The sequence below is a fragment of the Anomaloglossus baeobatrachus genome, chromosome 1 (assembly GCF_048569485.1).
Source record: "Anomaloglossus baeobatrachus isolate aAnoBae1 chromosome 1, aAnoBae1.hap1, whole genome shotgun sequence".
Taxonomy (NCBI): domain Eukaryota; kingdom Metazoa; phylum Chordata; class Amphibia; order Anura; family Aromobatidae; genus Anomaloglossus; species Anomaloglossus baeobatrachus.
In genome coordinates this window covers 345,457,600-345,473,428 of record NC_134353.1, presented here as the reverse complement: position 1 = coordinate 345,473,428, position 15,829 = coordinate 345,457,600, and the positions used below count along the sequence as shown (strand labels likewise).

General features: G+C 41.9%; 1 protein-coding gene across 1 annotated transcript in view; it reads left to right on the top strand.

Moving 5' to 3' along the window:
- The window catches only part of LOC142313478 (17-beta-hydroxysteroid dehydrogenase 13-like), a 149,571-nt gene that overhangs the window by 67,264 nt on the left and 66,478 nt on the right, over positions 1–15,829 (top strand). Inside the window, exons 3-4 of the mRNA XM_075352397.1 lie at positions 344–475; positions 14,220–14,326. Coding sequence (XP_075208512.1) covers positions 344–475; positions 14,220–14,326 — 239 coding nt within the window. The remainder of the gene's footprint in view (positions 1–343; positions 476–14,219; positions 14,327–15,829) is intronic.

Genomic DNA, 15,829 nt, shown 5'->3' with positions numbered 1-15,829 from the left:
TCCTCTCCTATTACTCCCAAGATACCCAATTTTGGGCTCAAGCGTATATCCACATTGAATACTCTGTCTATCAAGTTGCCTACCTTTTCCCAGAGATCAGATAAATAGGACCACGAACAGAAACATATGCATCAAATCTGCACCCTCCCTCCTACACCTTAGACATTTATCGTCAGTTCTAAGTTTCATTTTAAATAACGCTTTTGGGGTTCTGTAGACCCGGTGGACCAGAAATAGTAGCGACCTTCTCTGGGTCGTATTGCTATTCATTTTTAATATGTGTAAAACATTTATATTATTATGTCTCTAAGAACTTGTAACTCATTTTTATGATATTATGTAGGTGAAGACGACCATTGGAGATGTGGACATTCTGATTAATAATGCAGGAGTAGTGTTTGGTGTTGAATTTCTGGAACTACAAGATCATCAAATTGAGAAGACTTTTGAAGTTAACATTATTTCTCATTTCTGGGTTAGTAATATCACTTTTAAGTTCTAAAGAACAGCAGTTATACTTTTATCTGTATTTCATCACCTAGAAGCCTGTTTATCAAAGCTTTTACACCAGCACACTGGCATATAAAAGCTTTGAAAAGTCATATTTTGTTTGTGTGACATGAGGTTGCACAAAGATTTTGCAACTTTTGCCATTTTCACACCATTTTTCTCCAGCTCTCACAAAGTTGGTTTAGTTGGGATGGGGTGTGGTTACCTCCGGTCATCAAATTCATTGCGAGGTGCATGCCGCTTCACCTGATTCCTGAAGAGATGTGCGCCTCGCACTCCACTCTACGCCTCTCACCAAGACCGGCATGAAAATGTCCAGTCTTGATGAATTAGGGCCCTAGTGTGCTCTAGAGTAAAGGGTGCTTTACACGCTGCGACATCGCTAGCGATAGCTAGCGATGTCGTGCACGATAGCAGCCACCCCCATCGTTTGTGCGACATTTGGTGATCGCTGCCGTAGTGAACATTATTGCTACGGCAGCGTCACACGCACATACCTGGTCAGCGACATCACTGTGATTGCTGGAAAATCCATAGCGATGTCACTGCGGTGTCACTAAGCGGCCGCCCAATAGCAGAGGAGGGGCGGAGATGAGCGGGCGGAAGATCCCGCCCACCTCCTTCCTTCCTTCTTTTCCGGTGGACTCAGGTAAGGAGATATTCGTCGTTCCTGCGGTGTCACACATAGCGATGTGTGCTGCCGCAGGAACGAAAAACAACATCGTACCTGCAGCAGCAACGATGTTATGAAAAGGAGCGACGTGTCAACGAGCAACGATTTTTGAAACTTTTGCGATCGTTGATCGTCGCTCCTTGGTGTCACACGCTGTGATGTCGCTAACGGCGCCAGATGTGCGTCACTAACGACGTGACCCCGACGATATAGCGTTAGCGATGTCGCAGCGTGTAAAACACCCTTAAGACTCTTTTCTCAATTAATATATATTAATATATATACTATATATATGTATTAATATAATGTATATACTACATTAATGTGTCTTTAATACTTGATTGACGTATTGCACTGTTTATGTGAAATATTCAGCACACACAGATACACCAAGAGTTAACCCCCCGCTGAGCCAGTTTCTAGAAAATGGCTTGGATAGGTGGAGTTTTAGTGCCCAAACGTTACTGCTGTGAGTTTTGAAAACCAGAGTAGTTTAGGCAGACAGAGAGAGAAGAGCAGAAGTAGCCACCTGCAAACATGTAAATCCTGTCCCAGCAGGCCGGATGGCTAGCAGACTTATCTGATGAACCCTGCAGGGAGGAATGTGAACAATTTTGTTTTTGCTCTCATTTTTTATGAGCTGAACTCAAAGATCTAACACTTTTTCTATGTACACAAAAGGTCTTTTTCTCTCGAATATTGGACTCAAATTTATCTAAATCTGTGTTAAGGTTCCGTCACATTAAGCGACACTCCAGCGATCCCACCAGCAACCTGACCTGGTAGGGATCGCTGGAGCCTCGCTACACGGGTTGCTGGTGAGCTGTCAAACAGGCAGATCTCACCAGCAACCAGTGACCAGCCCCCAGCCAGCAGCGACGCGTGGAAGCGATGCTGCACTTGGTAACTAAGGTAAATATCGGGTAACCAACCCGATATTTACCTTCTTTACCAGCGCACTTCGCTTAGCGCTGGCTCCCTGCACTCCTAGCCAGAGTACACATTGGGTTAATTACCCGATGTGTAGTCTGGCTATGTGTGCAGGGAGCCGGCACTGGCAGCGTGAGAGCGGCAGACACTGGTAACGAAGGTAAATATCGGGTAACCAAGGAAAGGGCTTCTTGGTTACCCGATATTTACATTGGTTACCAGCGTCTGCAAAAGCCGGCTCCCTGCTCACTGCACGTTCAGTAGTTGCTCTCTCGCTGTCACACAGCGATGTGTGCTTCACAGCGGGAGAGCAACAACTAAAAAATGGTCCAGGACATTCAGCAACAACCAGCGACCTCACAGCAGGGGCCAGGTTGTTGCTGGATGTCACGCACAGCAACATCGCTAGCAACATCACAAAAGCAGGCTTAAGGCACATCTATTCAATAATCCTTCTATCTAATCAACATCTTGGAGGATGGATTTTCTCAGCAAGGAGAAGTGATCATTAACATAGATTTAGACACATTTTTGAACAATATTTAAAAGAAAAAGGCCTTTTATGTATATAGAAAAAAAGTTTTAGATGTTTGAGTTCAACTAGTGGGAGCAAAAACAAAAGTGTTGCATTTATATTTTTGTTCAATATATACAACCCCTGGAAAAAATTAGACTCACCTGGGGATGTTCATTCAGTTGTTTACTTTTGTTTAAAAAAAGCAGATCACAGACATGGCACAAAACTAAAGTAATTTCAAATGGCAACTTTCTGGCTTTAAGAAACACTAAAAAAAAATCATAAAAACATAATGTGCTAGCCAGTAACGGTTACTTTTCAAGACCAAACAGGGGGAAAAATTATGGAATCACTCAATTCTGAGGTAAAAATAATGGATTTAGCCTGTACATTTTCATTCCCAAAACTAACACCTGCATCAAATAAGATCTGCTCATTTGTCTGCATCTAAAAAGGAGTGATTACACCTTGGAGAGCTGTTGCACCAAGTGGACTGACATGAATCATGGCTCCAACACGAGAAATGTCAATTTAAACAAAGGAGAGGATTATCAAACTCTTAAAAGAGGGTAAATCATCACACAATGTTGCAAAACATGTTGGTTTGTTCTCAGTCAGCTGTGTCTAAAATCTGGACCAAATACAAAAAACATGGGAAGGTTGTTAAAGGCAAACATACTGGAAAGAAGACATCAAAGTGTCAAGACAGGAAACGTAAAGCAATAAGTCTCCAAAACAGGAAATGCACAACAAAATAAATGAGGAACGAATGGGAGGAAACTGGAGTCAATGTCTGTGACTGAACTGTAAGAAATCGCCTAAAGAAAATGGGATTTACATACAGAAAAGATAAACAAAAGCCATCATTAAAGGTCCAGTCACACTAAGCAACTTACCAGCGATCCCAACAACGATAGGGATCGCTGGTAAGTTGCTAGGAGGTTGCTGGTGAGATGTCACACTGCAACGCTCCAGCGATCCCACCAGCAACCTGACCTGGCAGGGATCGCTGGAGCGTGGCTACACAAGTTGCTGGTGAGCTCACCAGCAACCAGTGACAAGCCCCCAGCGCCGCGTGGAAGATGCTGCGCTTGGTAACTAAGGTAAATATCGGGTAACCAACCCGATATTTACCTTGGTTACCACCGCACGGAGCTACAAGTGCAGAGAGCAGGGAGCAGCGAACACTGAGCGCTGGCTCCCTGCTCTCCTAGTTACAGCACACATCGGGTTAATTACAGGATGTGTGCTGCAGCTACATGTGCACAGAGCAGGGAGCAGCGCACACTGCTTAGCGCTGGCTCCCTGCTCTCCTAGTTACAGCACACATGGGGTTAATTAACCCGATGTGTGCTGCAGCTACATGTGCACAGAGCAAGGAGCAGCGCACACTGCTTAGCACTGGCTCCCTGCTCTCCTAGTTACAGCACACATGGGGTTAATTTCCCGATGTGTGCTGTAGCTACATGTGCACACAACAGGAGCCGGCACTGACAGTGAGAGCGGCGGAGGCTGGTATCAAAGGTAAATATCGGGTAACCAAGGACAGGGCTTCTTGGTTACCCGATGTTTACATTGGTTACCAGCCTCCGCAGAAGCCGGCTCCTGCTGCCTGCACATTTAGTTGTTGCTGTCACACACAGCGATCTGTGCTTCACAGCAGGACAGCAACAACTAAAAAATGGCCCAGGACATTCAGCAACAACCAACGACCTCACAGCAGGGGCCAGGTTGTTGCTGGATGTCACACACAGCAACATCGCTAGCAACGTCACAAAAGTTGTTCGTTAGCAGCGATGTTGCTAGCGATGTTGCTTAGTGTGACGGGGCCTTTACACTTAAACAGAAAAAAACAAGGTTACAATGGGCTAAGAAAAAGCAATCGTGGACTGTGGATTGATTGGATGAAAGTCATATTCAGTGATGAATCGTGAATCTGCATTGGGCAAGGTGATGATGCTTGCATTTTTCTTTGGTGTCGTTCCAATTATATTTATCAAGATGACTGCCTGAAGAGAACATGTCAATTTCCACAGTCATTGATGATATGGAGCTACATGTCAGGTAAAGACACTGGGGAGATGGCTGTCATTACATCTTCAATAAATGCCCAAGTTTACATTGAAATTTTGGACACTTTTCTTATCTCATCAATTGAAAGGATGTTTGGAGATGATGAAATAATTTATCAAGATGATAATGCTTCCTGCCATAGAGAAAAAACTGTGAAAACATTTTTTAAAAGACACATAAGGTCAATGACATGGCCTGCAAATAGTCTGGATTTCAATCCAATTGAAAATCTTTGGTGGAAGTTGAAGAAAATGGTCCATGACAAGGCTCCAACCTGCAAAGCTGATCTGGCAACAGCAATCATAGAAAGTTGGAGTCAGATTGATGAAGAGTACTGTTTGTCACTCATTAAGTCCATGCCTCAGAGACTGCAAGCTTTTATACAAGCCAGAGGTGGTGCAACAAAATACTAGTGATGTATTGGAGTGTTCTTTTGTTTGTTTTTCATGATTCCATAATTTTTACCTCAGAATTTAGTAATTCCATAATTTTTCCCACCGTTTGGTTTTGAAAAGTAACCGTTACTGGCTAGCACATTATGTTTTCATGATTTTTTTTAGTCTTTCTTAAAGCCAGAAAGTTGCTATTTGAAATTACTTTAGTTTTGTGCCATGTCTGTGATCTGCTTTTTTTTTTTAAACAAAAGTAAACAACTGAATGAACATCCTCAGAGCCAGGTGATTCCATAATTTTTGCCAGGGGTTGTATATAGTAAGATAGCCACCAGACACGTCATGGAGGGGAGATATGTATCACAGAAGTGGTTATTGCATGCACGCTAGCTCTAGTATGTACAGTACTGAGAGGGTTAATACGGCTGACAAAAGCTAGGTTTATGAGCAGTCAGAGATGGGTGGGACTGGCTGCTCACATATCCCCACCATGGTGGGTAGTATAGTGGATATATGAAATCCAGGAGAATTCATTAGCTACTGGTGTCTGAAGATAAGAATTCCTCATTTATAAAATCTCCATGCTTGTACTTGTGTGCTGGATTAACACTGTAGTGCCTTGGTGAGGACTGTGTATCTTGTTTCCTGCAAAGAAAAGCCATTTATTTTCCGTGTGTGGCTTGTTTTATGGAGCTTTAATAAAGCAGCCTGGACATTTTGTTTAAAGTCACCTCCCATGCCAAATTGAAATGCTGCCAGGTGAGCCGTATCCATAATATATACATACATAACATACAGTATATCACAAAAGTGTAAATATTTTATTATATCTGTTCATAGGACAACACTGAAGATGTAACACTTTGATATAATATAAAGTGGTCAGTGTACAGATAGTATAATAGTGTAAATTTATGTGACCTCTAAGTATCTGAACACACAGCTATTAATGTCTAGACCACTGTCAATAACAATGAGCTTACCCTTAAGTGAAATTGGCCAAACTGTGGACAAACTGTCAATATTTTGTGTGACCACCATTATGTTCAAGCACAGCCTTAACTTTTTTTTTGGTATGGAGTTCATTAGAGCTTTAAAGGTTGCTGCTAGAATCCTCTTCTACTCCGACACAAAGACATCACGGAGCTGGTGGATGTTAGAGACCTTGTGCTCTTCCACAGATGCTCAATAGGATTTAGGTCTGGAAAAATGCTTAATCAGTCCAGCATCTTTACCCTCAGTTTCTTTACAAGGCAGTGGTTGTCTTTTATTTGTGTTTGTGGTCATTATCATGTTAGACTAATGCCTTGCAGCCTAGTTTCTGAATGGAGAGGGATCAAGCTTTGCTTCAGTATGGCACAGTAGATGTTGGCATGCATGGTTCCCTCAATGAACTAACTCCCCACAACAAGCAGCATTAATGCAGCCCCAAACAATGACACTCCCACCACCATGCTTGACATATTTGTCTTTGTACTCCTCACTTGGTTGTCGCCACACACTCTTGAGTCAAATATGTTTATCCTGTTCTCATCAGACCACAGGGCATGGTTCCAGTAATCCATGTCCTTAGTCTGCTTGTCTTCAGCAAACTGCTTGTTGGCTTTCTTGTGCATCCTCTGTAGAAAAAGCTTTCTTTTAGGACAACAGCCATGTAGACCAATTTGATACAGTGTGCGACGTATGGTCTGAGCACTGACAGGCTGACCCCCCATCCCTTTAATCTTTGCAGCAATGCTGGCAGCACTGATACGTCTAATTTGAAAATACAGCCTCTGAATAGGACTCTGAGCACGTGCACTGAACTTCTTTGGCTGAAAATGAGCAGACCTGTTCTGAGTGGAACCTGCCTTGTTTATACGCTGTATGGTCTTGGCCACTTATTTACACTGTTATTCTAGCTGTACACTGACTACTTTACATTGTATCAAAGTGTCATGTCTTAAGTGTTGTCCCATGAAAAGATATAATAAAATATGTACAAAAATGTGAGCTGTGTTTTCACTTTTGTTATATACATATATACACAGTGGGGAACGTAAATATGTAATAAACTGCCAATTTTGAAAGTTTTCCCACCTACAAAGAATGGAGAAGTCTGTAAATTTTATCTCAACTGTGACAGACAAAATTAAAAAAAATCCAGAAAAATCACATTCTATGATTTTTAAATAATTAATTTGCATTTTATTCCATAAAATAAGTATTTGATCACCTCCAACCAGCAAGAGTTTTGGCTTTCACAGACCTGTTATTTTTTTTCTTTAAGAAGCCCTCCTACGCTGCACCCATTACCTGTATTAGTTGCACCTGCTTGAACTTGTTACCTGTACAAAAACCACCTGTCCACACACTCAATCACACTCCGCCCTCTCCACCATGGCAAAGACCAAAGAGCTGTCTAAGGACACCCGGGACAAAATTGTACACCTGCACAAGGTTGGTATGGGCTGCAGGACAATAGGCAAACAACTTAATGAGAATGCAACAACTGTTGGCGCAATTATTATAAGATGGAAGAAACACAAGATGACTGTCAATCTTACTTGGTCTGGGGCTTCATGCAAGATCTTGCTTCGTGGGGTAAGAATGATTCTGAGAAAGGTCAGGAATCAGCCCAGAACTACATGAGAGGACCTGGTGAATAACCTGAACAGAACTGGAACAACAGTCTCAAAGATTACGGTTAGTAACACTCTACGCCGTCATGGATTAAAATCCTGCATTGCACGCAAAATCCCGCTTCTCACACCAGCACATGTCCAGGTCCATTTGAAGCTCGCCAATGACCATCTGGATGATCCAAAGGAGGCATGGGAGAAGGTCATGTGGTTAGATGAGACCAAAATAGAAATTTTTCTAGCAACTCAATTCACCAAATTTGGAGGAAGAAGAAGAATGAGTACAACCCCAAGAGCACCATTCCAACCATGAAGCATGGGATGGAAACATCATACCATGGGGCTGCTTTTCAACAAAAGGGACAGGAGGACTGCACTGTATTAAAGGGAGGATGGATGGGGTCATGTATTGCAAAATTTTGGACATCAACCTCCTTCACTCTGTAAGAACACTGAAGATGGGTTGTGGCTGGATCTTCCAGCATGACACTGACCTGAAACACACAGCCATGGCAACTAAGGAGTGGCTCCATAAGGAGCACTTAAGCCTAGTCAGTCTCCAGACCTGAACACAATAGAACATTTTTGGAGGGAGGTGAAACTCAATGTAGTCCCAAAACCTGAAAGATCTGTAAAATATCTGTATGGGAGGAGTGGGCCAAAATTCCTGCTGCAGTGTGTGGAAACTTGGTCATGAACTACAGGAAACGTCTGACCTCTGTAATTGCAAACAAAGGTTTCTGTACCAACTGTAAAGTTCAGTTTTTCTATTTTACGAAATACTATGTTATGCAATAAAATGCAGATTAATTATATAAAAATCATACAATACTAGATTTTTGTTTTTACTCTGTCTGTCACACTTGAAGAGTACCTACGATAAAAAAATCACACACCTCTCCATGCTTTGTAGGTGGGAAAACTTGCAAAATCGTTAGTGTATCAAATACTTATTTTCCTCACTGTGTGTGTGTGTGTGCGCTATATATATACACACACACATACATACATATACTGTACATACATTTTTATATATATATATATCTATATATATATATATATATATAGATACATATATACATATATATCTATCTATCTATCTATCTATATATATATATATATATATATATATATATACAGTGTATATATATATATATATATATATATATATAAACGACACACACATATACAGCAGGTGAAATAAGGAAATAAGTATTGGGAATATTACCAATTTTCTAAGTAAATACAGTCATATGAAAAAGTTTGGGCACTCCTATTAATGTTAACCTTTTTTCTGTATAACAATTTGCGTTTTTGCAACAGCTATTTCTGTTTCATATATCTAATAACTGATGGACTGAGTAATATTTCTGGATTGAAATGAAGTTTATTGTACTAACAGAAAATGTGCAATCCGCATTTAAACAAAATTTTACCTGTGCAAAAGTATGGGCGCCTCAACATAAATGTGACATTAATATTTTGTAGATCCTCCTTTTGCAAAAATAACAGCCTCTAGTCGCTTCCTGTAGCTTTTAATGAGTTCCTAGATCCTAGATGAAGGTATATTTGACCATTCCTGTTTACAAAACAATTCCAGTTCAGTTAAGTTTGATGGTCGCCAAGCATGAACAGCACGCTTCAAATCATCCCACAGATTTTCAATTATATTCAGGTCTGGGGACTGGGATGGCCATTCCAGAACATTGTAATTGTTCCTCTGCATGAATGCCTGAGTAGATTTGGAGCACTGTTTTGGATCATTGTCTTGCTGAAATATCCATCCCCTGCGTAACTTCAACTTCGTCACTGATTCTTGCACATTATTGTCAAGAATCTGCTGATACTGAGTTGAATCCATGCGACCCTCAAATTTAACAAGATTCCCGCCGGTGCCGGCATTGGCCACACCGCCCCAAAGCATGATGGAACCTCCACCAAATTTTACTGTGGGTAGCAAGTGCTTTTCTTGGAATGCCGTGTTTTTTTGCCTCCATGCATAACGCCTTTTTCTATGACAAAACAACTCAATATTTGTTTCATCAGTCCACAGGACCTTCTTCCAAAATGTAACTGGCTTGTCCAAATGTGCTGTTGCATACCTCAGTTGACTCTGTTTGTGGCGTGCTTGCAGAAACGGCTTCTTTCGCATCACTCTCCCATACAGCTTCTCCTTGTGCAACGTGCGCTGTATTGTTGACCGATGCACAGTGACACCATCTGCAGCAAGGTGATGCTGCAGGTCTTTGGAGGTGGTCTGTGGATTGTCCTTGACTGTTCTCACCATTCTTCTTCTCTGCCTTTCTGATATTTTTCTTGGCCTGCCACTTCTGGGCTTAACAAGAACTGTACCTGTGTTCTTCCATTTCCTTACTATGTTCCTCACAGTGGAAACTGACAGTTTAAATCTCTGAGACAACGTTTTGTATGCTTCCCCTGAACAACTATGTTGAATAATCTTTGTTTTCAGATCATTTGAGAGTTGTTTTGAGGAGACCATGATGCCACTCTTCATAGGAGATTCAAATAGGAGAACAACTTGCAAGTGGCCACCTTAAATACCTTTTCTCATGATTGGATACACCTGCCTATGAAGTTCAAAGCTCAATGAGGTTACAAAACCAATTTAGTGCTTTAGTAAGTCAGTAAAAAGTAGTTAGGAGTGTTCAAATCAAGAAATTGATAAGGTGCCCATACTTTTGCACCGGTCAAATTTTGTTTAAATGCGGATTGCACATTTTCTTGTGACTTTTTCATATGACTGTATATTTATAAAGGTGATATTGACATGAGTTTCTCATCAGATGTCAGTAACATCCTATCCTATCCACACGGGCACAGAAATCAAATCATAGATGTCCTTAAATTAAGTTATGTGTAGTGATGGGTAAACCCACAGATATCAAGAATCGGCGGATCCAACGAGATATCTGCCTGGATGCCAATCCCCATATAAGTCTATGGGGACCCAAAGTATGCACTTTAAAATGGTGGTAGATAGGGCTAGGGGGATTAGAGCAGGTGCGTTATACTTACCGAGTATCCCGCATGGCTGTTACACTACTTATGGGACTGCTCATTACCCTCATACACATTCAATGCTTCCCCCGCAGTCTTAGCATCTCTGATTGGTTGCAGTCAGACCACGCTCCCACTCTGTGTGACGGCGTGTTTGACTGCTTAGAATCACACATGCTGTGTGTCCCTATAGTGGTGTAAAAATAAATAAATAAATTGGCATTTGGTCCCCATATTATGATACCCAGCACAGATAAAGCATACGGCTACAGGCTGCAGCCTCCAGCCGTGTGCTTATCTTGGTTGTGTATGAAAATAAGAGGGACCCCATGCAGATTTTTTTTTTTTTAATTATTTAAATAAATAATTTTTAAAAACGGCATGCGGTCTCCCTCAGCCTAAAAATATCAGTCTGTAGTCGCCCAGAATTATTGCATCTATTAGTAATGCACCCAGCAGCATGGCGTGTATGCATGCTCACCAAGCAAAGAAAGTCCATAGAAATAGTCCAATGTTTCAAACCGTATGGTTATTCTTCAAGGACCACAATCTATATAGGTGTAGGGGCATTAACTCTAAGCACCAGTAACTAGGTTAAGGACCTGTATTTTTAAATCGATGATAGGTCTGTATGGACATTTGAGGGTACAAGACATCAATATAAATATATATAGTGTGGTATGGGCACACAGCACAAGATCATATGGGATATCAGGATACCTCTAATAGGATGGCTCAAGGGAAAGTCATCAGTGATGCTGATGATAGAATTCAGTGTAAAATGTACTTCTCCATAAGCTAAGACAAAACCATGTCTGTGGCTCTCCACTCCTCACCACGCTCTCCACCAATGCAGGGCACCATGCATTTCATACCCCGAGTCTATGTTATCTTTTCCCTTTAGGAAGTATACGTAACAAGAGGAGCCACCAGAAGTAGCCATTTAACCTTTATACATAATCTCCTTGTGGTCGTCACCCATAGCAAGCATATACTCCACAATCGAACATGGTTTTGCCTTAGCTTATGGAGAAGTACATTTTACTCTGAATTCCATCATCAGCATCACTGATGACTTTCCCTTGAGCCATCCTATTAAAGGTATCCTGATATCCCATATGATCTTGCGCTGTGTGCCCATACCACACTACATATATTTATATTGATGTCTTGTACCCTCAAAAGGTCCATACAGACCTATCATCGATTTACAAATACAGGTCCTTACCCTAGTTATTGGTGCTTAGAGTTACTGCCCCTACACCTATATAGATTGTAGTCCTTGAAGAAGAACCATACAGTTCGAAACGTTGGACTATTTCTATGGACTTTCTCTGGACATGAAATAAAAAAAAAAATTCAGCACCATACTGGACTTTTCATATATTCTTTTAGTGTGCTGGAGAATATACTTTGCTTGATTGACGTTTTTCTCCAGAGCACCTAATTACGGTAGTGAGCCAGGTTTATCTTTCTTTTGCTCACCAAGCAAGACTCCATTGCCGAACAAAAAGAATGTTCAAACATGTTTAAAGTTTGCTCAGCAACATTTAGACAAGCCGGTGAAATACTAGGAGAATATAGTCTGGACAAAGGATACCAAAATTGAACGTTTTGGATGCAATAATACATACTATATTTGGAAGCCAAATATCACCCCCAAATCACCATAACAGTAAAGTTTGGAGGTGGCAAGATCATGATGTGGTGCTGTTTTTCAGCATACGGCACTGGCAAACTTCATATAAGAATTGAAGAGTGTTTGTATGGAAAAATAGGCCAAAATTACATCTGCGCAATGCCTGGGACTAGTTTCTTCTTAAAGGTAGCATCTTGCTGTCATCATCAACAAAGGTTCTTGTACAAAGTATTAAATAAACAGTAAGCATGTTCAATACTTTTCCTCTGTTTCATTTCTCATTATTATTATTATACACCATAAAATGTATAGACATCTATAGTGTGGTTACTTTGCATGTGTGGATTGGATTGGTTGTTACAGACTTCTGGTTATAAATTCAAGTCAATAGCACATTTAGAAATATATTTACTTAATTGATGACACATTCAATACATATTTCACCTGGTTTGTATACTGTACAGTATATACCCACACAACATATGGGTAACATTGAGTACCATCGAGGCAACGGTTAAGCCTGCTTTACACCTTACGATATCACATACGATATCGTATGCGATCGTACCCGCCCCCATCGTATGTGCGGCACGTTCAATTTGTTGACCATGTCGCACAAACGATTATTTCCCGTCACACACACTTACCCGTCCATACGACCTCGATGTGGGCGGCGAACATCCACTTCCTGGAGTGGGAGGGACGTTCAGCGTCACAGCGACGTCACGCAGCAGCCGGCCAATAGAAGCGGAGGGGCGGAGATGAGCGCGACGTAAACATCTCGCCCATCCTCTTCCTTCCGCATTGCCGGCGGGAGCCATGGGATGCAGGTAAGATCTGTTCATCTTTCCCGGGGTGTCACACACTGCGATGTGTGGTACCTCGGGAATATTGAACAACCCGACGTGCAATTTTAAGGAAATGAACGACGTGTATGCGATGAACGGTTTTACGTTTAATCGCAATCGCACGTAGCTGTCACACGCTACAACAACACTAACGATGCCGGATGTGCGTCACTTACGACGTGACCCCGCCGACACATCGTTAGATTTGTTGTAGCGTGTAAAGCCCGCTTTAGCCAAGGAAGTTGAGTGCTACAAATGAAACTCACATCATGCTTAGATACTTTCAAAATTGACTGATATCCAACAGTGCCATCAGGTTAGAACTAGCAGTAACCAGTAGGACCCAGCTACACCCATGTCCTGTTCGGAGAACTCCGGCCACAGAAGTTGTCATCATGTAAAAATAGCATTCAAAAACCATACCTATGACTTAGAACTAAGCCAAGTGACTGAACTATGCACAAAAACAGGAAATGGAGTGCAGAAATATGGCAGCATGTCCTCTGTACTAAGGAGTCAAAGTTTAAACTATTTGGTTGTAACAAAAAAGATCGGAGAATGGTACAATAATGAGTTTCTGCAGATAACAATGAAGCATGGTGGAGGTTTTTTCCATGTTTGAGACTGTATTTCAGCAAATTGAGTTGGTCAGGATTAATAGTGTCATTAGTGCTTTGAAACTGATGTAGATACTGCTCCATCATTGACTCCAAATTTATTCTGTGGCAGAGTAACAACCCATAATATGCAGTATAAAAGTAAAATGAGTGTACTGTACTTTGAGGAGTCTAAAGTTTAACAGATACTCTGTTTAGTTTCATGTCTGAATATATAATATGTACATTCCAAAAGGAAAATCGAAAACCATTCCATGAACAGGTGTGTCCATTCTATTTATTAATGAATGAACGAATGACTATATCTATATACAGTATATATATATATATATATATATATATATATAAATTTACTTTAGACTTATTTCATTTATTTTCAAGACAACCAAATCTTTCTTGCCTGCAATGATGAAAAAGAATCGAGGACACATAGCTACAGTGGCTTCTGTGTGTGGTCATATTGGCTTAACATACTTGGTGGATTATTGGTAAGTTAATATTTTTACCATTTATTTATTTAGTTTACTCATTAACACCTTAAGGATCAGGCAATGTTACATTTTTTATTCTTTCATTTTTAAATCCCCTTCGTCCAAGAGCCATAACCCTTTTATTTTTCTGTGGATAGTCCTATATTGTGGTTAGTTTTTTATTTGTACATCCAGATGATGTTTTTAATGATACCATGGGTACATACGATGATCACTTTATATTGCATTTGTTGGGGAATTGGGGCAACTGAAAATTCTGCTGTTTTGCTTTTCTTCGTATTTCAGCATTCACTATGCGAGATAAATATTTTTATGCTTTTTTAATGCAAGCATTATTTTTTATATTTTGAGACTTATGGTTGGGGAACATTATAGCTGTTTAACTCTCTGGGAGGGGTTATATGAAATATTTTTTTATGTTGATTGAAGTAAATATCCAGCTCACCGTTCCTGCAATTCAGTCCTGCTTCAGGTATATGGTTACATGAGCTTGTGGGTAATAGGAAAAAAAGAAGATATCCAACTGTTACGAGGGGGACCCGGGGAAGCGTGCCAAGATGGGAAATGGACAGCTTCCGCCGGTCAAGGTCCACTGTGCGGTGTAAGGGACCGCCGCTATGGTGGGTGAAGAGTGAGCGGGTTGCTGCTAGCGATCGTCTGGAATGTCACAGACGATCTATGTACACCGATCTGCCCTAACCCGTGAGGGTTGTATGGCACGGATCTCACGGCTCGGTGTACCTGTTGCACAGGGAAGCACAGAGGTGCCCACGCACGTGTGTCAGTGGAAGTCACGAGAATATGGCACGAGGGTAGCACAGAGGTGCCCACGCACGTGTGCTTTCAATAACCAGGTGAGTCCGGTGGAGACTTGAGGAGCGCACCTGGGACAGGAACACGGCCTGTTGAAGGGGATACTGCCGGAGCAGCAAGGCAGGAACACGGCCTGCAAACGAGGTACTGCCTAAGCAGCAAGGGCCAAGCCCACAAAAGACAGTAATGCCTGAGCAGTGGCGTGGCAGCACGCTGCCAGACATCCAAACATAGAAGGACGGTCGTGCGCCGCCATGATGGCAGGAGGAGCTTTTAAGGAGGTGTCGTTCCACCCAAGGGCGGGCGCGAGGCGGAGATGACGGACTTGACCCAATCAGGGTCCACGACGTCCCAGCCTGGCCAGTCAGGATTCACCACGTCACCTGCCTTGTCATCAAGCCGTGTGACGTCAGTGGGCGAATCAGAACCCACCACGCATAGCACATGCTCGCCCTCCTGCCTCTGGGAAATAGAGGCGGGATCCTCGGTCTCACAATGTGCAGAGGTAACGGGAGTCTCACTGCTTCCCTGAGCAGTAAACCTCTGCACATTGCGCAACCTCGCAGACCTACGGGGCCGCTGAGCAGGAGGGCCTGCGGCAGGTCAGGAATGGGAGACCGCTTCACTCCTTGTAACAGGAGAACCACTAGGTGTCGCCCTTCTGCTGCCTCTCTGAGAAGGTATCTC